The 25,921-nt window shown below is 36.5% G+C and overlaps 1 protein-coding gene across 1 annotated transcript; it reads left to right on the forward strand.

Moving 5' to 3' along the window:
- Positions 1-302: 302 nt before the first annotated feature.
- LOC132268912 (BTB/POZ and MATH domain-containing protein 2-like) lies at positions 303-10,143 on the forward strand. Its single transcript, XM_059769826.1, has 4 exons — positions 303-1,116; positions 7,021-7,369; positions 8,176-8,452; positions 9,750-10,143. Exons 1-4 carry the CDS (start codon positions 695-697, stop codon positions 9,926-9,928), a joined length of 1,227 nt encoding a protein of 408 aa, XP_059625809.1. The 5' UTR covers positions 303-694; the 3' UTR covers positions 9,929-10,143.
- The last annotated feature ends 15,778 nt before the right edge of the window (positions 10,144-25,921 follow it).

Raw genomic sequence — 25,921 nt, forward strand, 5'->3', positions numbered from 1 at the left:
GAGATTACTTAAGTATTCTCAACTAGAATGGTCAGTTGTTGTTATTAATCCTGTTCATTATTTTTATAGTTTTGTCCAATTATTGCGCGCACTTGAACGTTTTGATAGATGATTTAAAGCGTCTGATCTGACACGTCATCCAATTGATTTCCAATCAGGCCATCTGATTGTATGACGTTTTTAGTGCAGACTGTCTGAATATTTCCGCTTTCTACGAAATTACTCAACCAACCTTCCCTTTACAAAACTCTGTCAACGTTATTATATTGCGTCACCATTAGAAACTGTGCCAGAGTTACGACTATTTAAAGGCCGAAAACTCCTTCACCCAACGTTCACTTCCTCCTCCCCTCTCTCTAGAGAGATCGTGTTATATTTATTCTTCTGCTCTCTACAAAGAAACCCTAGAAAGGCATCCTCGAGAATCGCAGATTTCTCGTTAACAAAAAACCTAGATTTACTCCCAACGCAACCATTTACGTAGTTTCCAGAGTAACCGTCGCTGAGAGACCCAGTTCGAAGTCCAAGCCAGTCCAATTTCTTTCATTCTCGCTTACAAACCCTAGATCTGATCGCTCTTCGCATTGTTCGTCTACGAATTTCATTTAATTGGATTAATCCAAATTCGAGTTCTAAGTTCTCATTTGGTTTGGACACTTTAGAAATTGTAGAGCCAAGCATTCGTTTATTGTATATGGGCATGGGAAGGTTTAACAGGGAAACCTTGAAGCCCTCGACATCTTCTTCTCTTTCATCACCTCCGGTCACGACATCGTCATCCATCAGCGAAACTGTGAATGGTTCGCATCAATTTAAGATCGATGGTTACTCCCTTTCGAAGGGGATGGGGATCGGTAAGTACATGGCATCTGATACATTTATGGTCGGTGGCTACGCGTGGGCGATCTACTTCTACCCGGATGGAAAGAGCGTCGAGGATAATTCTACGTACGTTTCCCTGTTCATTGCCCTAGCCAGCGAGGGAACGGATGTGAGGGCCCTCTTTGAACTTACCCTTTTGGATCAAAGCGGAAACGAAAAGCATAAGGTGCATAGCCATTTTGGGAGGGCGTTGGAGAGCGGGCCATACACTCTTAAATATCGTGGAAGCATGTGGTAAGAATTAGGGTTTTGGGTTCTCAAATTTGGAATGCTTTACGTTGAATTATGCATTTGTTGGATTGATGTTGATTTGAATTATCATCGTTACTGTTACATTACCTTTTTTTTGTTGTTATTATTATTTGTATTTACCACTTGAAATTTAACAAAATAACAAGAATTGCTTGTTATTCTGACTACTGAGATTAACTTCAGGTGAATCAGGTTTATTTTATTTGCATAGCTTTCATCTAAATTTGATAATTGATTCATTATTTTGGCTAATTTCATGTGGGCATCTGTCAACTAAGATTGATTTCCGTGTTAGCTTATTTGCAGCCTTTTATCTATATATTAACAATAAGAAGTTGATTGTCTTGTGAGTGTTTACGGGCTGGAATTTTTGGATTTTTTTTTTCCCTGATAAACGATTTGGGAAAAAGATTTTTTCCCCTCCTAATTTACACTTGCAAATAATTAATTTGATTGTATGGATTAAATTAATCTCAACTTTCAAAGAGGGGTTGGTTGTTTCTTTAGTCCTTTGGCCTTGTTTTAGTGAGGTAACACAAAGATTAAGAGAAGACACTGCTATTGCATGTTGTTATTGTGATCAGTTGAGAGAGGGAGACCTTTTGACTTGATTTTTCTTTTATATAATCATTAATTCATTTATAATGATAGTTTTTGGGGGTTAAATGAATGTGGAACTCATTCTTAACTGTATTATTATTATTTTTATACCATTTGTGGGCTATTTCGAAGGTATCAACTATGACAAGTGAGGACTTGTGTTTTGAGTATGAGAGCAATGACTGCAAAAAACTGAAAGGTTAGGTTTTTCTACCGTTTATCCCCACCAGCATTATGTTTAGGGGACACACACTAAGTAATGCCTTTTTATTTAAGGGCATGATTGACTTATAAAAAATAAAAAAAATTAAGGGCATGATTGCAGTATCACATTTTCCAATATCTTGCCATAAGTTTTAGACTTAACATCACGCATGTTCAAAGTGGAGCTTATGTGATTAATTATTTGGTTGCAGAATAACTGATTTAATAATTAATGGCATTGGCTCAACTCAGTTGGGTCCAAGCTTCATTTGGGAGCTTGTTTGAGAAACTTGTTGAGTGGCCTGAGTCTAAAGCTGGGCTTGTTTCCATTCGTAATTGGGAAGTTCATGATGGTTCCAATGTGATCTATTCAAAGTTTAATGTCCTTTTATAAGTTCTAGATAATTTAAAGCTACAAAGCTTTGAGCACAGTCTGAGATAAGCTTTTATTTAATATGGGTAGATTTTTGTCGCCAGGTCTTGGCTATCTGTAAAGAAAGAAACCAACAGTTTGGAGGATGGATGAACAACTAAAAGTGTAGAGTTTTGTATGGGTTTTCGTCTTTCATTTGCACATTAAGGGTAGTGTTTGTCCTAGCAGTTAGTCTTAGATAGTATGAACACATTGAATTTTGGGCAAGCTGATTGGTAACAATAATGATTCATTTGTCGATACATCACTTAGTATATCATCATTATTTTTTGTCCTTATTTGTGTTTTCATTTATTTTTATTACCGATAGCTTTGTCCACTAGGTGATGAAGTCTATTTTTCAGTCTTGGTCCTGCCAATGCAAGGCGCTGAGAGGTGTACACCCTATACAGTATGTTGACTCAACTTTTGGCATTATTTGTATAAAATGGCTGTTCTCGGACTTGAATCTTCTTTGTCATGCTTGGCAGTCCAAGTATGTATCTTCGAATCAAGTAATGGCCTTAAACATCATCTTTTGTGTGCTTGGCTATCTAGTGACAAACTGGATTGTTGGCTATATTAAATAGCTTGATACCATTTTGTTTATAACTTTATGCTGATGTGTCTGCATACTTTCATTGCACAGGATTTGGCCATTACAAATTATGATTAACATGTTAAACAAGCTGGAGTGCCGGCTATATGAGCAGGGTCGGACCTTAGCGAGGCCCAGGCCCCCATTGGTTTTTTAAATAATCCTATTTATACCTATAAAATCTTTAGTGTTTATATAAATGCCACCATAACTCTAATCTTTTACCCCATTGCTTCTTTTTTTTTTCTTCTCTCACTCGCGCCTATGCACATAAAACAGCAGGCAAGTACTCCATCATCTCTAGTCTCCTATCCCTCCCTCCATCATCCACGGCTCTCTCTTTGAATAATTAAATAAATTTATGGTTGAGATGAAAAAAGACAATCTATTTATTAGTTTATGTGCTTGTGACCTTGCCGTTGATTCTACTAGTTAGGACTGTCATGTAGAGATTGAGAAATACAAAATTAGCAGTGTTGATCTGCGGCCCCCAACACACATTTTACCCTTGTGGAGACTTGAACCCAGAATCTTTCACTTTGAAAGGTAGAGGAGATACCACTGAGTTACTACTACCCTTGGTAGTATATGTAGCAGCGTTGCAACATTTAAAAACATGGACAATTGTGAATTTATTTTAGAAAAATATTATCAATCTATAGTTAAGTTAAAATATTATTGAATTTTTTAAACCTCATTATTGTTCAAAGTTGCCCTCACAGGAACTGTCAATGTATATGAGTAGCTTGATTGCAATTTATTTATGAGGATGCAACTGCATACTTCCTTTAAACTGGACTTGGCCATTAAAAATCATCACATGTTTAGCAGCCACTCCTGATGGAGATATTTTTCCAGTCAGCAGTAGAATGTTTACGAGTCTTGTAGGTTTTTCTTTAGGTGTCTTAAAAATTGACGGGATGTATTTTAATGAGATTGTTTAGTTGAATACATTGTTTTTATGTTCTACTTATACCAAAAGGAAGCTGCAAGCGAGATTGGATTTGGCACCAAATTTTGTTTCTTTTGTTCTGAAGCATTTTATTCCAGACAAATATATTTTGGCACAAAGATTGTGCATTCTCGTTTTCTAATATTTTAACACTATAGTTTTACTGGTTTATATTAAGTCAAGTACAAAGGATGTGAATGAGAATATACACAAGTTTACTAAGTTAAAGGAGAGCAAATTAGAGATTTTAATTATATCGAGTGCATTAACAGTGAAGATCCAAGTGTATTGGTAAAAAAATGTTGTAATTTGAGAAGGATGGAAAACAAAGTTTTGGGAATGATTGAAAAAAAAATATAAGAAGCTTAAAACATAGTAACTTTAGTGAGAGAATTCTTTTTCATAGGTAGTATTGGGCTATACATGGTGAAAAATGTGTCAAGAAAGATGAAAACAAGAAGGTTATGGTACTCGATTTCATTTCTATTACGATTTAGAAGTGTTTAGGGGTAATGATGTATCTTTTATAATCAATTATTTAATACAATTATCACAAGCAATAAAATGCTTGATAAGTGCTAAAGAATAGTTTAATACTATATATGAATAAGGTGATATTAGAAGTTGTACCTGTTATTGCAGTGTTAATTAACGAGGAAAGGACTGAGTGAGCATTAACTAAAGGAAGTAGAATAATATGTTGGAATATCAATTTGAACTGGTATTGAAGGGGTCTGCAAAGGAAGTTATTCATTTTAGTGCAATGGAATCTAGGTACTTATTTTTTTTGCCAAGTTATTTAGTTACCGACAAAACTAATGAAGAAATAGAATGAGACAATGGAATACCGTGGATCTGGATAACGTTAAAGAAGAAAATAGTCATAAGTGCTATGTTAATGGGAAAAGGACATAAATGATGGAGTTGCGATTACAACAAAAACAATTACAAGAGAAGTAAATGAATTTTCAATTAGTGTAGGCTTACATTAGGGCTTGGCAATACTAAATATATATATATATATACATATTAGGGCTTGGCAATAAGTTTACATCATTTACATTAAGCTTGGTTTGGTTAGACAAAAACTAGTGAGAAGTGCGAGAAATAGATTTTTTTTTTTTTTCAAATTAATTTTTTTTGAAGTTTGGATGGCTGGAAAAAGAAAAAATTGAGGGAAAGTTATTTTCTATAACCAATTAATTTCCCTAAACCCCTACCCAACAGAAACAAATTGCAGGAATATTTAATTTCATAGGAAAGTTAAGTTTGAACTCAAAATTATGCCTTCTCTTTGTTTCTTTAAAATAAATTGGGTTTATGCATAATAATTTAAAAGAATTGCCATATTTTTATGTAGAAAATTGATGTCCGGGACAGTTATTATATATTTAATTTCACGTTACTTTTACTTTTAAAAGAGGACAAAAAAGTATCGATTTGAGACGAATCCTTTTAGACGTTATTTCAATTAACTTAAATATGGACAACTTAGGTGCATTGTAACTTTCATGAAATGCAAGCCATGAAGTGGAATTTTTCTACAAACGTCCTTAGAAAATTTTATTTCTAACCAAATTCATGTTTGAAAGCATATTTCCTTTTTTTCTTTCACTTAACTTATGAAATGAAGCCTTAGTCATAAAAATGAATTGAAAAGATGCATTTAGGATTGATATTTCATGGTGTGCATTTGCTGATGGCATTGTTTTGATTTTTTTTTTTTTTATTTTATAAGTGGCATTGTTTTGATTTTATAAACTCAAATATTGATAAATACTAAATTGGGACATTGAATTAAGATGATTGAAAACAAGTAGGACACATTTTGAATGTTCCGAAAATAAATTTAGTTAAATTAGGAATATAGATTTGAATGCTGTGAATTTTTACATTCAATAATTACCAAAAATAAACATTTTTGTTGTTTTGGTTCAGCGATTTTCAGGGGGCGAGGGAATGGAGATGTTCATATAAATGAAGTGGGATTTGAAGTGGAAAATGCATCTGGTTGCGTATTGTATGATTCATGCGTAGGACACAATTTGAATGTTTCGAAAATAAATTTAGTTAAATTAGGAATACAGATTTGAATGCTGTGAATGTTAACATTCAGTAATTACCAAAAATAAACAATTTTGTTATTTTGGTTCATCTATTTTCAGAGGGCGAGGGAATGGAGATGTTCGTATAAATGAAGTGGGATTTGAAGTGGAAAATGCGTCTGGTGGTGTATTGTATGATAGATGCATACCTCATAAATAAACGATAAATTTAGAAAAATCGTTAGACTAGTTAATATTCCTAATGATGCAACATGTCGGGCGGTTATAAAACATGTTGTACAAATTGAAATATGGAAAATAAGATGGATCATTGATGTATATGGTAAGATGAGAAAGTATTATATTAAAAACGAAGAAATTTATGATACGATGTAATTAGGATTTATTTGAGATGATATGTGAGAAAATTGTGACTACACTGGTGTGGAAGAGTGACTGTTGATTTAAATTGAGCAAAATTGGAGGGAATGTGGAAGACCAAAATTATAGTAGATTGAGATATTCAAGAAATTATATGATTTGAGTTAACCTTAGATGGAGGAGACTGGAGAAACAGACTTTGTGCTTGACCCCAAATAGTTGGGGGTTAAGCTTTATTGTGTTGACATAGACTTGTAGATATATGACTAGATACATGACTTCCCTATAAGGACCCAAATAGTTGGGGGTTAGGTTTTATTGAGTTGACATAAACTTGTAGATACATGACTTTCTTCCTACAAGGATGCAAGATTGATGATCAAAACATTTTCTTTCTTGAATAGAATTGCAGAGAGGATTATATGATAATATGTTCATTTGATCTAATTGATTTTTAACTTTAAAGCAGAATAAAAAACATGATTCACATGTTCGATCTCGGATGGTTGAAAACATGCGATTGCACATAACTTAATGAGATATTCTTGGGTTGTATTTAATGTTATTAGATATTCTTTGTTTTTGTCCTTGAATGCATTCATGATATTCTAAATACATGAAAATAATAATTAGTTAGTGCTTTATGGATGAATGACTATCGCAGCATAATGATTTTGATTGTTGGATGCTGCAGGGGTTATAAGCGGTTTTTCAAACGAACTGCTTTAGAGACATCAGACTACCTGAAAGATGATTGCCTTTCAGTTCACTGCAGTGTTGGTGTTGTTAGGTCACGCACAGAGGGTCCTAAGATTTACTCCATACCTGTGCCACCGTCTGACATAGGTCAACATTTTGGGAAGCTATTAGAAAGTGGGAAAGGTACTGATGTAAATTTTGAAGTGAATGGAGAAATATTTGCTGCTCACAAGTTGGTACTTGCAGCTCGCTCACCTGTGTTCAGGGCTCAACTTTATGGTCCTATGAAGGATCAGAATACCCAGTGTATAAAAGTCGAAGACATGGAGGCTCCAGTTTTTAAGGTTCAGTACATTTACTCTTTCTTTTTTCTACTATTTTATTCATTATCCAAGTTGTGCATGTTCCTGTATGGCATGTTTATTTGCCATCTTTTGTGCAGATTTTCCTGCATGCTTTATCACGTGAGCATGATTCTGACCCAGCTTAGATGTTATGCCTGATGTTGGTAATATGTTTATAAAAGTGGCTTGTTCTATATTCTCTTTTTGAAAGTTATATTTTGGAAAGGTAGGAGGAACTTCTGAGTTCTTCCCACCCGGGGTCCCCCATTCTCAAAGAATTGTGTCTTGATAGTATTTTTGTGGTTATCAAATGCATTTTTTGGTTATTTTCTCCATGAATCAAATCTTTCACACATTTATCATGTTGTGCTTGCCAATAAGATATTGCTTATCAGGAAACATCATTTCCCATTTATTTAATTCTCTTTTTTTTTTTTTTTTTTTAAGTATATTTAAGAACTAAAATGTATTTTATGATACAGTATGATATGATGAACAATAAAAATTGCAAAGAAGGATATAAGAACAACTACTATGCTAGAGAGGAAGGGTGACATTAGGATTATCTTGTTGAATATATCTCTTTTTCACCAGAATATGCAGATGCTATACTCTTCTTCTTTCTCTATCTATGTTCTATTTACGTAATTACTATTATATAAGACACACCTTATCTTTCAGGTTGATTCCTGGCTCACTGGCTAAGGTACATTTCAACTTGGAAAGTGATAAGTTTGCTTGGAATTTTTGCTTGAACGCAATCTGACTATCATGTTTTTCTTTACTCTGTTTTTGGTTCTTTGCAGGCTTTGCTTCATTTTTTTTACTGGGATATGCTACCTGACATGGAAGAACTTACTGGTCTGAACTCGAAATGGGCTTCTACATTGATGTCTCAGCATCTGCTTGCAGCTTCGGATCGGTATGGTTTAGAGAGACTCAGGCTGCTTTGTGAGTCTAATCTCTGTGAGGATGTTGCCATAAACACTATAGCAACTACATTAGCTTTGGCCGAGCAGCACCACTGTTTCCAGCTGAAATCTGTTTGTCTGAAATTTGTTTCAATGCCTGAAAATCTCAGAGGTGATTTTCGTCTTTGCAATTATTCTTTTGAACTTATTTTTTATATATTTTCTGGCGGGTTAAGGGAAATTTATTTGTTAATGTGAAAGGTTTCAGTCAAGTCATTGTCTTAAGAAATTGCTGGTTCCAATTTGTTAAGATGGTTTCAAATATAAAATTTTGTCTGGATATGATTCTAGGAGTGACTATAAAAGAAAAAACCAACATTTGAATTTATGAGTGATTTATAAGTTTCATACGATGCATGCTTGGGTATGTTTTTTCATTGGGGATTGCAAATCCGAAGGAGTGATGCAACCAGTCCTGACTATCCATCTGGTCTTCCTTTTTTGACACTCTTTTGAATACCAGCTCATGGGAACGTTTATTCTCATCGTATTGCATTTCCACTTACAGACCCGTGTCTTTGCCTGTGGGTTTTGTCTGTCATTTTATCCTTTTTTCCTGTCGAGCTGAAACCCCCGGCACAAGATCTCAATCTCAAGAAAGAATCCAACACTCAAGCTGGATAACTGGAAATTGACCAAGTTGCCGCAGGGGAGCCCTTGTTCTTCTCTTCTCAGTCCTCCGCTTTTTCTTATTCTTTTTCCTGTGCAAATGGCAGACTGGTGGGATCATAGCTTGGCAATTTTCTTTCCGGTTGAGGATCATCATTTTTTTCATGAAGTACTAAAGAGGAAGTGAATAAGGAAATTAACTATTTTTTGTGTACTATTTGGTATACGACGCCATGGGAAACATCCTCTTATAAAGTTCTTTCTGGGTGTACACAAATGACCTATCAAAAAAATCCTTGCTGTAATTATTTTAAGTAAAGATTTTAAAAATCCATTTCATCTTTTGTCATCATAGACTGTAATAAGTTTCTTAACGCCTCCTCTTGAATTGGCTCTGCAATCATTTCATTTTCCCATACCCATTGCTCTTCTCCAGTTTGCTTTTCTCCCTCTTTTAATAGTGGTTTGATATTCATTTTCATAAATTTATTTATGATTATGAGTGGTGGTTCCAAGTCCTATAGACTTGACTATATATTTCTTTAACCCCGTCCATATACATGATATTAGTAATGAAATAGTTGTTCCCTATGTATATATGATCTGTTAATATAATTATAATTTGTGGGAATAAGGTGTACAATTGTTACCACTAAGAGCTTATTACCGGTTTTATGCTTTTGATAAGTTTGTAATTTAAGATTTTATTGATGTTGTTTTATCAACCTAATAAGATTTCAAGGTTCTGCTGTGAATGTCACTGATCAGCTGATATATGTGCTATTTATTTTTTCCCCCAGCTGTGATGCAGACAGATGGCTTTGAATATTTGAGGGAAAGTTGCCCTTCTGTACTGACTGAACTGTTGGAGCACGTTGCTAGGAACAGTGAGCACTCTGTCATAATCAGCAAGCATGGGAATGAGGTTCTCCTTGATGGTGGTGATGTTAATGGAAGGCGTGTGAAGCAAAGACTGTAGTAGAAACTACTACTGCCTTTTCTTGTAACTCTCTTGTAGCTCAAAAGGAAATAGTTGCAGTAGAAAGTTTTTTCGGGGGGTTTAGAAACACTCTTCCAGTTCTCAACTTCTCATTGTCAATGTAAATTCAGTGGTTTTCTTGGTGTACTTGGTCGACTTTGTAATGCGAAACAGTGAGTCTCTTCTTGTAGTTTGCATTCACCATCCTTTTCGTATACCCTGCCTTCCTGCATTGAGTTTTTTAATTGATAAGGGTCTTTGATCTGGGATATGTGCTGATGGAGCAAGCATGATTCAGGCACCTTCCCGGCATATGAAGTTAGGAGTTGATGGGATTTTTTTAGCCAAAAAGCAAGGGAGTGTGCGCTTGAGCCAAAATGAGTATTCAAACCGAAGGAGAAAGAAAGATTAAAATCATGAAAATTTGTGATGGGATTGGAGGATGTTTAGTTTTTATATTAATTTTTTTTTTAATTCTAATTTCAAGAGGTTGAGTAGGTGCGTCAGAAAAGTTTTTTCACCAAATTTTTTCACATAGGTTATTCTGGGAAATATAATTTGGATTATCATATCTAATATTGTGGTTACCTAAAATTTTTTAAAATAAATTAAGAATTGAATAGTAGAATTAAATTACTTTTAATTTTTACCAATATCTCAATAAATATATGAGAAGAGATTGAAATAAATTCATTATATTGATTGAATTAAAGTCGTCATATTATTTACTGAAAATTTTGCATGGTTCATATTCATAAAATATGAAAATGGACTGATAAATTATGCATGAACCAAAAAATTATTATGCAATAACTATAAAATATGTTATTTTGCAATCATTTTTATCCTAGAATATTGCCATTTAGTGTTTTTTCGAGGGCTTGCAAAAAAGATATTCTAGAATATTGCCATTTAGTGTTTTTTCGAGGGCTTGCAAAAAAGATATATTTAATATTTCAATAAAACATGAGTATGTTAGGATAAATAAACTACATATGAATATAAATAATTATTATTTAAAACACAAAATAAAAAGAATCTGATAACTAAAATCCAATCCTCCTTGGTTTGTTCTAATTTAAATATGAATATAAATAATAATAAAAATTATTAATAATCCATCATTTTACTATTTATTTGTTAAAAATTAATATAAATAATTAGGTATAAAGAGGATTCATATAACAGAAAATTAATTTATTTTTAAATATTTGAAATAAGTTGGGTAATTTTGGTAAGTAAATCATTTTATTTTCTCTATGCTATCCAAACTAACCAAATACATGTTGAAAATTTGATTTTCCTTTCTTTTACCTCTCTTTCTTTCACTTTCACCTTCACTCTCCATCATACATTTCTAACCAAACGGACAGTAAGAAAAGAAAGAATTTGGTATAACACTTGTTATCAGATTTGTTTGCTTCATAAGAATCAAATCCATGAATCCGAATTTTGTAGGGTTGCCGATACCCATCAGCAACTCATCGTAATAGAATCAAATCTCTAAATTCTTTAGGGTGGTGAATGGTGAAGATGTCTCTTCTCAATGTTCGTTAAGTTTGTAACAAAATTCTCTTTGAATTCTTTTAACTTGGTGGACTTATTTAAAAGTCCACATGTTATTTGCTTGTTGTCTTGGGTTGTGTCCCATGTATGTTGTAAGGTCCAAATTCATTTTAAGAAAGTATAAAAAGAGCTCAAATTCTAGTCAAGGGCAACAAAAAACATTCTCCTCCATTGGTCACAGCCTAAACTCTCTCCTCTGCAACCAAACACACCAATTCATCTACTTGTAGGGTTGGTTACGTTGGTAACCTTGTCATGAATATGAGGGTATTTCAGTAATGATCCGTGAATCGTTCTATATAAATACATTTTCTGAAAATTAAAAATGGTAGATTTTTTGCAAGGTTTTCAGAAAATTTTGGATTTATGTAGTATTTTGCATCTAATATTTTCTTAAATAATTAATATTTTTTGGTTGCACTTGTTCTTCTCGTATCTCAAGGACATAATGGGCATAGAAGTAACAGTTGAACTAAAGAACGATATGGCTATGGCACTCTTCGTTCGGTTGACCAATATCTCAACATTAAGCTCGAGAACACTAGGGTTGTCCATCAAGATAATTATCCCCATATGGTATTTTCCATTCCTACTTCAATTTTTTTTAGGGTCTCTTTACGTTTTGATTTTTTTTTCCCCCTCCTTTCTGATATTGATGAGTTTGTGATTTCTTCAAATTTTCCCGCTCTTATATCGATGCATGATTGGATTATTTGGTTGCTGTTGTACGTAAATGTAAATTATTTTGTTTGAAGTATATAAGGCTACATTCGTTTGCGTAGAATTTAAAATTTGAAAATGAGATTTCTATTAAGAGAAACATTTGTTGTCCATCAATTTTTTTTCTATTAATCCAATCTCATTTGTATAAATCTAAAATCTAAACTCATATGTATAAATCTAATTTGAATAAGAACTAATATATCTACGTAAATATGTGAATCAAAATATATATATAATCACACATTGTTCTTTTATGTTAAAAATTCTTTAATTTTTTTTTAATTAGTTTTCATCATGTTGATTTATTTTGAGGGTTGATTGATATTCCAAAATATTTATTTTGAGGGTTGATTGATATTCCAAAAACAAAACAAGCTATTTAAAGGAATGGACAAATATTGTTTTAGTTAGTTTTAAGTGACTGTCAACTGTCTCTAAACATCACCGTTTTAAGTCACATGGTAGGTCCTTTGATCTCACGGCTCGATCTAATTTGGAACCTTAGAGGAAAAATAAAAAGTGGCCTTTTCAATAATATAAATAAAAATAATCCCAACTCACAAACAAAATATAAATATATATATATATATATATATATATATATATATATATATATACACACACACACATTTATAATAACAAAAGTTAATGAAACTAAAAAATAATTAAAGAAAAACAACCATAGAACCTGATTTAGAAAATCCAAATCCAATACTCTTACAAGTTTTTCAATAGAATAAAAGTGCGTTCATATTGAGATGGCTTCGTTTGGATACACATGAGAGAAAAGAAAAAAAAGGATTATAAGAGAAAAAAAAAAAAAAAGGAAATGATAGATATAATAATATTAATGTTTGGATGGATATGAGAGAAAAGAAAGGAATGGGCAATATTCTTATTTGGATGGATAGAAAAGAAAAAAAAAAAGGAATAAATAATTTACCATTTTACCCTTCTCTCAACCAAGCTTGCTCCTTCTCTCAAGGTTGCTTTTGTAATTTGCTCAATTTCTCTCCAAATCTCTCTAAATCCCTCAATCCAAACGAAGCCCCGAAATAGGAAAGAGAGAGAAAATAGAAAAATAAAAAGTTATTTTAGGATATAAAAATTTGAGGCCTAATATAACATTAGGAGGATAGAAAAAAGAAGGAAGAATTTATTTTAGAATATAAATATTTGAGACCTAATGTAAAATCAAAATGAGGGGGGAGGGAGAAAAGAGAATATATATATATATATATATCTTATGTAGGGGTGGCAAATGGGCGGGTTGGGTCGGGACAAAGTCAACCCGTTATGACCCGTGAACCTATTAATTATTATTTTTAATTTTTTATATTTTTTTAAATTTTTTTTTTTTTTTTTAATTTAAACTTTATGGAAACATTTTTGGTGCCTCTGCTGGTGTTGCAGAACTAGCCGGAACCGGAGCCGGCCCACCGAACGCCGAAGTATGTCTTATGCTCCTTCTCTCTTAAAACCCCACTGTAGGTGCAAAATTTCGCTCAACCAATAATGATTAAGAAAAATAAAACAACTCACTCAATCAATAGTAAAAATAAACAAGAACAATATATGTCGAAGCGTAGAATTGCTTGATCCCTTTATTGGAGGTCTAAGCCTCTATTTATATACAAAATATTGTAAAATTATGGTAGGACTCGCGTTGCTTGTCCTCCAATTCTTTCTATATAAACATTCTTTACTAATAGAGTTCTTTCCATTGTCTAATTTTCCATACATAGAACTTGCCTTGTACAGAACTTCCTATCTCAGAATTTTCCTTCTATGGTAAATCCTTCAACTGGTAGGACTTGTGCATTCTTGAATAACTGGGCTGAACATACTTTGATCCGGCTGGGCTTGAATAACGGACCGGATGTTAAATATTAACAAGTTGGGCTGATGACCTCTTGATTCGGCCTTGATGGAGGTTAGAAGACAAATAACAATGGTCTTGGGCTAAAAATACACTCAATTTGGGCTTGAGCATGACGGGCCTCATATGTCCTTGGAATGTAGATATGTGTAGTGATGACGTGTACGCTTCTTATTGGAGGGAGTTTTTTTCCCTCCACACTTTGTCCCAAATTTCATTTTTAATTGAGTGACGGCTCCCATTAAAGAGGGAATTGGAACCGGTTTTTTACTTTGCTTCAGAGATGGTTCGAGGACTTTCATTATTACTCCGTCGTACAAGATTCTGCAAGAGTTACATTCGCCTTCGCTGCACTCCTGCGTTCTTCATTCCATCGCCTTGTCAGGTTAGTTTTTTTTCGCATCTTTCTCTTCAATCTTTCATTATGAGTACTTCATCTACTCCCGAACGTATAGACATTGGGGATTCTGAATCCACACCTTCATCTTCACCCGTTCGCATTAGGGTTCCCCCTCCTAGGGTTTCTACAGATCGTCTTTCGTTGAATCAATTAGGTACTTCCCCCCTTCCAGCCGAGACATCCACCTCAGGCTCTGATAATGCTCTTACTCATGAAGAGAGGAAAGCAATCATCTCTATTCACCGCATCAAGTTCTCTGTTGCTTCGGTAATGAAAGAATTTGATATTCCTGAGGGAGTAGAAATTGTAGAATATCCCGAGGGTGCCGATTTTACCTTCGGCGAGGGAATTGAAGAGAGTGAGTTGCTTCTTTCGGTCGGGCATCTTAGCGCCCTCCGGTTCCCTCTTCACCCCTTCTATTATTTAGTTTTCAACAAGTTAGGTCTTGCCCCCCTTCAGGTAAATCCTAATTTCTTTCGCATCCTTTCGGCACTGTTGGTGCGCCGGAAATTAGAGGCTCTGGATTTGACCTTTGCCGACCTTCTGCTTACTTATAATATATCTAAGCATGGGACCGAGCCTGGTCACTTCTTTTTTACCTCTACCCTTCATCAGAGGATATGCACGAACCTTCCTTCATCCGAGAAGAAGTGGAAAGAAAGGATGGTTATAGTTAAAGGAAAATGGTTCGTGCCCCAATCAATTACGCTCCCCATCCCGCGCAAGTTCGGGAAGTTAGGTATAGAATACTTAACCTCCCTTCATACCAAGTGTTCTGGCTGTTTTCCTTACCAAGTCTTAATGTTTCGTTGTACTTATGAGTTTCTTGGTGTTTTTTCAGCTACATTCCCATCCTCCGCAGCTAGGAACAGACTTTCTTTTCTTGAGGAACGAGTCTGGAGTGACCCCTCGCCTATCGAGGACCTGCTAACTTCTTCAAACCTCAAGGATATTGCCTCCAGTGCTGTTGGTGGAGACCTCATGGATCTGTCTCTACCATCCTTTGATAGTTTCCCCATGACTGAGGAGGAGATACGGAGGGCTGAGGCTTTAAAAAAGAAAGCTGAAGATGCCCAACCCTTGGTCGTTATTAAGTCTACTGAGGGTGAGGTGGAGGCTGAGGAACCACCAATGAAGAAATCTTACCTCAACCCCCCATCCTCTGGCAAGGGCAAGGTCCCTTCTAAAAGCAGAGGGAAAAAGGCTGGAGAGGCCGAACCTGAAGATGAAGTCAGGGCATATGTTCTGGCTGAAACTGGGGCTCCTTGGACTCCTTCCTTCACCAGGGCTGACAAGTCAGTCCTGCATTCAGGGGATTCTGTGATCACAGACCCTTCAGCTGCACTGGCTGTGGCCCGAGGGATGTGGCTCCCAAAAGACGAGGAAGCCATCAGCCAAATGGGGTTGGAACAACTACTCCTCTCTGCCTCGGTCCGGGCCATAGAGGTTCGTATTGCTCCTTCAGAATTATGTTACTCTTGCTTACTTATGCTTCCATTTATACTCATATTTGTTCCTCTATTATACAGAGTCTATACCACACTATGGCCCTCTGCGCCACTGCTGAATCCCAATCCCTCTCCATCAAGAAGCTGGAGAAGGATCTTGACAATGCAGAGAAGAGAGTCACCACTGCCTCTACCAATCTGAAGATAGCTACTGAAGCCAAGGATGTGTATAAGAGGCAGTTGGCTGCCTCTGAGGTTAAGGTGGATTCTCTTCAGGCCGAAATTCAACGCTTGACCGAGGCTCTTACTACTTGCTTCAAGGCGGGGAAGCAAATGTAGGGGCGCTACTCTTGTCTGGCACATCTGGCTAGTGCTAAAGCGTTCCGGTCTGGCTATAATCAGGGCTCAGGCCCTAGGACAATGGATCCGGACGCTTTTGACAAGCAGGTGGGGGTGCACTTCCCATATGATGAAGGGTCACAGGCTTTGGAAGCTGAAATCCGCTTTGCCGAGATGGTGAAGGCGCACGTGAAGGGTACTCCTAGCTCTTCTGCCCCTGCGGCTTCAATTCCTCCTACCCCAAGTCCTACTGTAATGGATGCTTTTGAATCTACTCCCTTCGATCCGAAGAGGAAGTAGAACCATGTATTTTGTTTTTATTGACAGTATATTTGGGATAATAAATATAATTTTTGTTTTAGGCTTTTGTGATACCCCCTAATTTTGGAACACGGGTTGATCAAGTCCGAGCACAAAATCAAGGGATATCAAAACAATTTAAGTATTTAACAAGCACAGAATACAAAGATGAATAATAAAGAATAAATAAACCGCTGAAGAAAACTAATAAATAAATATTACTTAATGATTCTCCAACAATTACAACTCGGAAATCCCATAACTCAAGGACCCTTTAAAACATTATCCAATAATCCAATACTATTTAAAAGTACACAAGATGAATAGATGAATGACAGTCTCCCAGCTGCGGATCCTCAACCTCGAGACTGGAACCTCTAATAACCTGAAAAATAAATTGTGGGTTAAACCCTACGAGCAAGTTCACTCTACCAGGCCTCTGAAAACTAATAAGCAGATCATCTCTAATCAAACCAAACCTAATAAAGTTTTAACTTTAATAAAGCACGATATACATGTCTATATATAATTATATATACTATACTAATCACATCTGTTAATAGGTTTATTAAATTTCCATACCTATTAAATAATTATTAAAATAATACTCATACGTAGACCAATCTACCATTTCATTTTATAAAAACTCCTTTGACCTTAATCCCATCCTAGTCAGTTGTTTAATCATTCAACCAATAAATTATGATAAAAGACGTAATTACAATTAATCCCAAAACCCGATGATGATTTTCACTAAATCACATATCCAAAATCTCAGTTTTGACAAATCATCCATATCTCCACCAATATTATTTTATTAATATAAAATAATACACTAACCAGTAAGTACTAGATTATTGTAATTTAAGAATATCTAATCCTAATCCAGTCTATACATACAATAACCATAAATGATATTTTAATCATTTAACACATAACAATTTAATTACGCTTTGGCAAATCAGCCATGCCATTATAAATATTTTCATTGATATATTGACAACTCAACCATGCCTCCTTAAATATATTTATTTATACATTGGCAAATTAACCATGCCTCCACAAGTATATTTATTTACACATTTGGCAAATCAACCATGCCATTATAAATATATTTATTTATACATTGGCAACTCAACCATGCCTCCTTTAAGTATATATATTTATACTTTTAAATTAACAATTCAACCATGGTTTCTTTGTATGTATTTTATTCATACAAATACTTAGGCAAAATACTTACGCCTATGGCAACTCATCCATGCCTGCAATTCAACTATGTATCACCCTTAAACTTAAAAACAAATTAATTCACACATAACCCTTTCATGCATATAATATGCACAAGATTAATTTAATAACCAGCCTAATATAATATATCAAATAAGAATAATAATTTAATTATCTTAAATGATATATACATATACCCATATATTATATAATATATATATGTATAATACCTTCAATAATAATCCTTGATTATTTAAAATCATATATACGTATACATTAATGAATATATATATATATACATATAATTCCTTCCATCATACATATAAACTAATTAAATTATATATACACATATATAATTAAGTATATATATAACTTCTTCCATCACCAACCTATTAATTAACGACATTTACGCAAATTAAACGTCACTAAATATCGTCACAAATTGTTTCCCATAAATACTCCATATCAGTGTAAAAAATTTCCAACATCATTTCACTAAAATGTAAATATCTCTTAGTATGATAAGAATCTGATAATGAAATTGGTACCATTGGAAAGAGGACGAAAAATCCTTGAATTTGAGCTCAAGAATGACCCAATTTCGATTTTAAATGATTAAATTATGACTGTTTAAATTTCGAGTAACAAAACAGGAATAATAATAGGTTGAGCTCAATAGTTACTGTGAGCGCGACCACACCGAATTATTTCTATGTTGACCAGAACAAGTCAACGGTCCAGATGCATGCGCGCACCAAATCTTTATGTACCGCGATGCGCTGGATCATCCGCCCCTCATCATTTAATCCAACAGCCATTATTTGAGTGCACACAATGTTTTTCATGTGCTGCGCCACACCGGATTATTCTTTTGTTGACCAGACCTACTACATGGTCCAGATCTAGTGCACACCTAATTTCCATGCATCTCCACTACACTAGAGCAACTCACTTATACTAAAATAAACCAAGGGCCAGATCAGCGTATGTACCCTATTCCTATGCACATGCAAACACTGGATTACAACCCTACTATTGCGCGCAGTCAACTGACGCATCCAGTGTGTATATTTATAAACAATATTTATATAATTTGCCAAAATAATATAGAAATCAATTCTAAAATAATTCCAAAAATATAAAATAAATTCAGAAAATTTAGAAAAATTCTAGAGAAATCCTAGAAAATTCCCAAAACTTCTATAAATCCTAATTAACTCTCTTGGGTCACAGATCAAGGATAACAATGATTTTAAATATACACAACCTATATATATAACTAAAATTCAACAATTCCAAAAACAAAATAATAGTAAAACACGCTTTTAATACTCTGATTTTATTCTAATTTAATCAAATAAAATTAATTAATATTTTTGATTAATCCGTTCTAACCAAGATTTAAATTAATAATTTAATTAAAATGTTGATACTCAAGGTGAAATCCTTATGAGTTCTAAGAGGAAAGTTAGAGAAAACTCGCCTGAAGGTTTCAAAACGAAACCGAAGCTTCAAGCCTTGATTGCCTCTTCCAAATCCGATGTCCTCTTTCTCTAATCCAGCCTCCTCTTTGTCGGCCTTCTCCTTTTCTCTCTCTCTTATTTTTTTAAACGTGTAAACTTTTAACCCTAAAGTCTTATGCGTATATTTGTACACATTAGAATCCAAATCATATTCCTACTAGGACTTTCAAATAAAAAAATAATTCTTAAATAATATATATATATAAACACATATTATATTACAAATATATATATATATACCTTCCATAATTAATCCATGGGTTAATTAAATCATATAGACCTATATATATTCATAAATATATATCTCTATATATATCTTTCCATAACAATTATTAATTAATTATATTTATATATAATTATATATATTTATAATTAATACAAATAATGATCATTTAAATAATTAAACAATCATGGGCCTTTATTAATTAACCCAATAAGGCTTCATACAAGCCCACGACCATATCTTTTGGTTCAACTTCCCTTAAGCCCAAAACCAATTAATTTAAATAAACCAAATAATTAAATAAACACTTAAATTAAAAACTAATTACACTAAGCACATAAACAAAACAATAAATTACAACCAAGTCATATCATACCAATAAAATTAACACGCTAACAATTCAATCAATAATTAAGCACACACACAACAATCATCGAATCAATAATTCATGAAATATAAATAAAATAAAACAATTAATCTAAGCACTCAATAAAACAAATCAATTAAAAATTAAAATAAACGCAATTAATTCAAATTAAATCAAATAAATCATTTAAAAATAAAATAAAAGCAATTAATTCCAATTAATAAATCCTTTAAAATATCGGGGTATTACAGTTTTTAATACCTGATTTGTTTTTGCTGTATGCTTTTGATATTGTTCATACTTTTCTGACTGGTAATGTTTTTATGACAAACAAAACACATTGTCTTTATGCTTCGGATTTATGCTATTCGAGAAAAAGTAAGGATGATGGGAAAAAGGAGATCCTTTTAACAGTTTAATTGATATCTCAGGATGATTCATATGGACAATGATATAACTGTTAAGTGAACTCTTCTTGCCTTTGACTTGCCTGCAGTAGACGTATACATACTCTTTCTTTCTCGTGTGTTTCTGATGTGGGGTGGATCATGATGAACTTATGATATATCCACATCCACAGGGTATTAAACACTTGGAGTCCGGAGGAAAAAGTTCTGATCCGGCCACCAGAGGTCTGAAGCGAATTGTTCCTCGGCACTGAGTTGTGGAGGAATATTGCTGAATAGGACACTTAGGGTCCGAAGCTGTCTCGGACACTTAGGATCCGAGGCGAATTGTTCCTCGACACTGAGTCGTGGAGGAATATTGCTGAATAGGACACTTAGGGTCCGAAACTGTCTCGGACACTTAGGATCCGAGGCGAATTGTTCCTCGGCACTGAGTCGTGGAGGAATATTGCTGAATAAGACACTTAGGGTCCGAAGCTGTCTCGGACACTTAGGATCCGAGGCGAATTGTTCCTCGGCACTGAGTCGTGGAGGAATATTGCTGAATAGGACACTTAGGGTCCGAAGCTGTCTCGAACACTTAAGATCCGAGGCGAATTATGTGTTCGTTCTATTTTTAAACGATATGGGACAATAGTAATAAAAAATAAACCAACCACCCATAAAGATCCACTTGGCATGATTGCTTTCTTTCGCCAATCAGTGTTTACTCTTTGGATAACAACAATGAAGTTGATCAAGGGAAATTTTGACAATCTTAAAGAGGGAAACTTGAATTTCATTAAACGAAATAAATTGAAATGAAAAACTTGTGATTGAAATTATTAAAAATTGCCAACTGTAACTGTAATAATCAACTGTAATTGTAATAGCCGTACCACTGTGGTAACATCACGGCATTTAGGTATGGATCCCCCTTGTTATAAAAAGAGAAACATACATACGATATTGACAATGTTGGCTAGTGGTAATACCTTTTGAGGTGGATGACATTCCATGGACGTGCAATAGGACGCCCATCAACTTCAGCCAACCGGTAAGCTCCCTTCCCTACCACTTCGGTAATCCTGTAGGGTCCTGTCCAGTTGGGTTCCAACTTTTTAACATACGCTGTCTCCTGCTTCATAACCCAATCGCCAACCAAGAACCTACGGTACCGGACACGCTTGTTATAACTGTTACACACCTGCTGTTGGTATGCCGCGAGCCGAATTACTGCGGCATCTCTCCTTTCGTCCACAAGATCAAGGCTATGTTCGAGTTGTTGCTCATTGTTCCCTTCCAGTACCAAGGATGTCCGAAGGGTTAGGATTATTGACTCTGTAGGAATGACAGCTTCGGATCCATATGCCATAGCAAATGGGCTTTCTCCCGTGGGTCGTCTTGGAGTGGTTCGATAAGCCCAGAGCACTTGGGGGAGATTCTCGTACCATTTTGTCTTCAATTTCTCCAATTTTTTCTTTAAGCACCCAAATATCGTGCGATTAGTTATTTCAGCTTGCCCATTGCCTTGTGGATGACTAACTGCAGCCAATTTTTGCAGGATTCCATGTTCGTTAAAGAACTTTCTTGTACTTCTGTTATCGAGGTTCTTACCATTGTCCATTACGATGACTTTTGGTACCCCAAACTGGCAAATAATGTTGCTCCAAATGAAATGCTTTACTTCTTCGTGGGTGACGCTAGAGAAGGCTTCAGCTTCCACCCACTTGGTGAAGTAATCCGTAGCCAGAAGCACATGCTCCTTTTTTTCCACGGTTTTGGGTAACGGTCCTACTACATCAATCCCCCATTGGGCGAACGGCCATAGATTAGCCATGGCGTGCAAACCTTCGGCAGGTTGATGCTTTATTGGACCATGGCGTTGACACTTGTCACATCTTCTTGAGTATTCTTCGGCATTCCGAGCCAAGTATGGCCAAAAATAGCCTTGGGTTAGAATTTTGTGTGCAAGGGATCTTCCTCCCGAGTGATTTCCACAATCTCCTTCATGAATTTGTTTTAGAATTGTGAGAGCCTCAGTAGGGGTTAAACACTTGAGATAAGGACTGGAGAATGACCTTTGGTATAACTGGTTATTAATGATTGAGTATTTAGCCGCGATAAGCCTAAGCTTCCTTGCCTCATCTTTTTTATTTGAGAGAACTCCCTCCTTGAGGTAGGCCTCGATTGGATCAATCCAGCATGGCTCGCATGGAACTTCCGGGATCACCATCACCTCTTGCCAGGGATTAATGCTAGGTTCTTTGAGGACATCGATTGGAACAAGCCGAATCAACTCTTCGTTTGAAGATGATGCGGCTGCGGCCAATCGATCTGCTTCGGCATTTTCATCTCGTGGTACCTGATGGAATTCGATTTGATCGAACTCCCGGATGGCATTCTCTACAGCATCTTTGTATGACTTCATACGTTCCTCCTTGGGATAATAGTGCCCTGTCACTTGATTGATCACAAGCTGTGAGTCACTAAAAACTTTTAAACACCGTACCTGTAGCTGTTTAGCTAGCCGAAGTCCGGCAAGCAACGCCTCATACTCGGCCTCGTTATTAGTAGCTGGGAAATCTAGCCAAATTGACTGCTGCAGCTTGGTACCTTCCGGTGTTGTGATGTCAATCCCGGCCCCTGCCCTTTTCTGGTTGGAAGAGCCATCAACCCGTAACTCCCAATACGGCTCTTGAAGTGTCGGCTCCTCAGATTAATCTTCATACTCCAGTAAGAAATCCGCTATTGACTGCCCCTTGTGAGATACCTTTGGTGCATAGGTGATATCAAAAAAGCTAAGTTCAATAGCCCATTTTGTAATTCGACCAGACAAGTCTGGTTTAGCTAGGATAGCCCGTATAGGGTGATTTGTAAGCACCACTATGCTATGAGATTCGAAGTAATGTCGAAGTTTCCTCTTAGCATAAATTAACGCCAGGATTATCTTTTCCGTCTTGCTGTACCGTGTCTCGGCATCCGTCATCGTTTTGCTTATGTAAAAGATTGGGTGCTGAATCTTGCCTCCTTCTTTGATCAACACTGCGCTTGTTGCTACAGCTGATACTGCCAAGTACAGGATGAGAGTGTCTCCTGGCGTTGGAGCAGAAAGGATTGGGGGTTTTGTCATGTAGCTTTTCAATTGATTGAGAGCTTCCTGCTGCTGAGGTCCCCACATATCTTTGCTTTTGGATCGAATAGCATCAAAGAAAGGTTTATACTTATCAGATAATCGGGATATGAACCGGCTGAGGGCCGCAACTCGGCCAGTTAGAACTTGCACTTCCCTGCGGGTTTTTGGCTCTTGGTTCTGTATGAGTGCCTTTGCCTGAGCTGAGCTTACTTCTATTCCTTATTTACAATGTGCCCGAGGAACTGTCCCGAAGAGACGGCGAAGGAGCACTTGGTGGGGTTCAGCTTCATATTGTACCTCTTGAGAGTATCAAAGACCTCCTGGAGGTGCTTCGGGTGATCCTCTTTCCGTATACTTTTGACCACCATGTCATCGATATAGGCTTCAACTGTATTCCCCAGTAGATTATTGAAAATTTTATTGACAAGTCGCTAGTAGGTGGCTCCGGCATTCTTTAGACCGAAGGGCATCACTCTATAGCAGTAAGTGCCCGTCTCTGTGATGAAAGCGGTTTTCTCCTCATCTTCAGGATTCATGGGAATCTGATTATAGCCGGAGTATGCATCGAGGAATGTGAGCCTCTCATAACCTGTCGTAGCATCCACCATTTGATCAATCTTGGGCAGAGGGAAGCTATCTTTTGGGCAAGCTTTGTTAAGGTTGGTATAATCTACGCATACCCTCCATTTCCCATTCTTCTTTTGAACGACTACTACATTTGAGAGCCATTGCACCTCTCGAATGAATCCTGCTTGTAATAGTTTATTTACTTCCTCGGCTATTATGCGATTCCGTTCAGGTGCGAACCGTCGGTGCCTCTGCTTGACTGGCCTGAATTCTGGGTTAACCCTCAAACTATGGCATGAGACCGTAGGATCGATCCCTACCATGTCCGAGTGATCCCAGGCAAAGACATCCGAATTGCACCGAATGACCCTGATCAATGATTCCTTCTCTTCGGCTGTGCAAGATGAGCCAATGTAGGTGACCTTCTGAGGGTCTCCGAGGACTACCTCTATAGCTTCGAGGGACTCCTCGGTAGGTGCTTCAGCCTCGGCTTCTTCCTCTGCCTTGAGATACTTGGGCAGAGGGTACTGTAACTGCTATTTGATTGCATCTTTGCGATTCGCCTCTGACTGAGATGATTTCGACGCCTTCTTTGCTTCATATAGCGTTAGCATGTAACATTCTTTTTGCAGCAACCTGGTCTCCCCAGAGGTCGATGACCTCCCTGCCATCTGGGGATAAACACCTCATTACTTGATGAAGGGTAGAGGGGACTCCGTTCATACGATGGATCCAACCTCTCCCCATAATGAGGTTATAAGATGGATGAATCTCCGTCACGACAAAGTTCTCCTTCAGAGTCCTCTTTGCTGCAGTAACGGATAAATCGATTACCCCAAGCAGATTCACCTTAGTACCATCAAACCCCATTAGGGGGCTGGAAGTTGGCCTGATGGACGATGGTGAAACCCCCAGCTGATCGAAGGCTGCTTTTGTAATGATGTTGGCGCTACTTCCCGGATCTATCAGCACCCTCCTGATCATATAATTCGCCACTAGGAGGCTGATGACCAAGGGGTCTTCATGCGGGCGCTGGACTCTAGACAGATCATTGTTACCGAATCCAATGTTGATGCTGCCTGGCGCAACCGTGTTTACCAAAGACAATCTTCGTAACTTATGAGCCTCTCTCAGCCTGGATCTGTACAACTCTTCAGACTCTTCATCATCCTCTGACCTTCCGTGTATGGCATGGATAACCTTTACCTGACCGCTCTCTACCCGTCGAGGGTTAACCTCCCGAGGTTTTACGTACTCCTTCGTGGCAAGATACTCCACCAACTCTCCTCTCGCTATCATGCTTTCTACCTGTCGCTGAAGGGACCTGCAGTCATTGGTGGTATGCCCATAGTCTCTATAGTAAGCACAATGTTTGCTTTTGTCCCTCTGCTCCAAGGGTTGTTTCATGGGCTGAGGAGTTGCGAACCTCGTCTTATTCTCATGGAACAGGCGCGCTAAGGTAGTACGGAGAGGGGTAAGCCTGTCCTCTGTCCTTTGCCTCTTCTTAGGCGCTTGGGTGACTTGTGTGGCGGCATGAGGAACCTTCTGCATCCTTGTGCTTGCAGCCTTCTCTCGAGACTTGTTTTCCACTGTAACGAGGGTAGCGTGCTGTGCACGGTGGGCTACGTTTTCCTCCAACCGAATGTAGATTTGTGCCCTAGCGTTCAAAGTCTGCATATCCGGGGGGGAATATTTGATCAAGGATGTGTGAAACTTGGTTCCCTGGATCATTGCCAACTTAAATGTTTCGATTGCCGTAGCAAGGTGGCAATCTGCTATCTCCGAGGCTTCCATGTTAAACCTAGATAAGAAATCTTGCAGAGTTTCTCCCTTCCTTTGCCTTATGGTGAAAAGGTGGCGATACTTTTCTTCTGCTTCTTATTTCCGCAATACTGGGCTAAGAACA

Source organism: Cornus florida, unplaced genomic scaffold (assembly GCF_030987335.1).
Source record: "Cornus florida cultivar Cherokee Brave unplaced genomic scaffold, ASM3098733v1 CherokeeBrave_3.0.0_Hap2_Chr08, whole genome shotgun sequence".
In the NCBI taxonomy this organism is placed as follows: domain Eukaryota; kingdom Viridiplantae; phylum Streptophyta; class Magnoliopsida; order Cornales; family Cornaceae; genus Cornus; species Cornus florida.

Bases quoted from the DNA above. Each gene is read 5' to 3' on its own strand.
- LOC132268912 (XM_059769826.1), top strand. From the start codon at position 695: ATGGGCATGGGAAGGTTTAACAGGGAAACCTTGAAGCCCTCGACATCT. The intron at 1,117-7,020 runs GTAAGAATTAGG...TGGATGCTGCAG, and splicing joins AAATATCGTGGAAGCATGTG to GGGTTATAAGCGGTTTTTCA. The intron at 7,370-8,175 runs GTTCAGTACATT...GGTTCTTTGCAG, and splicing joins TGGAGGCTCCAGTTTTTAAG to GCTTTGCTTCATTTTTTTTA.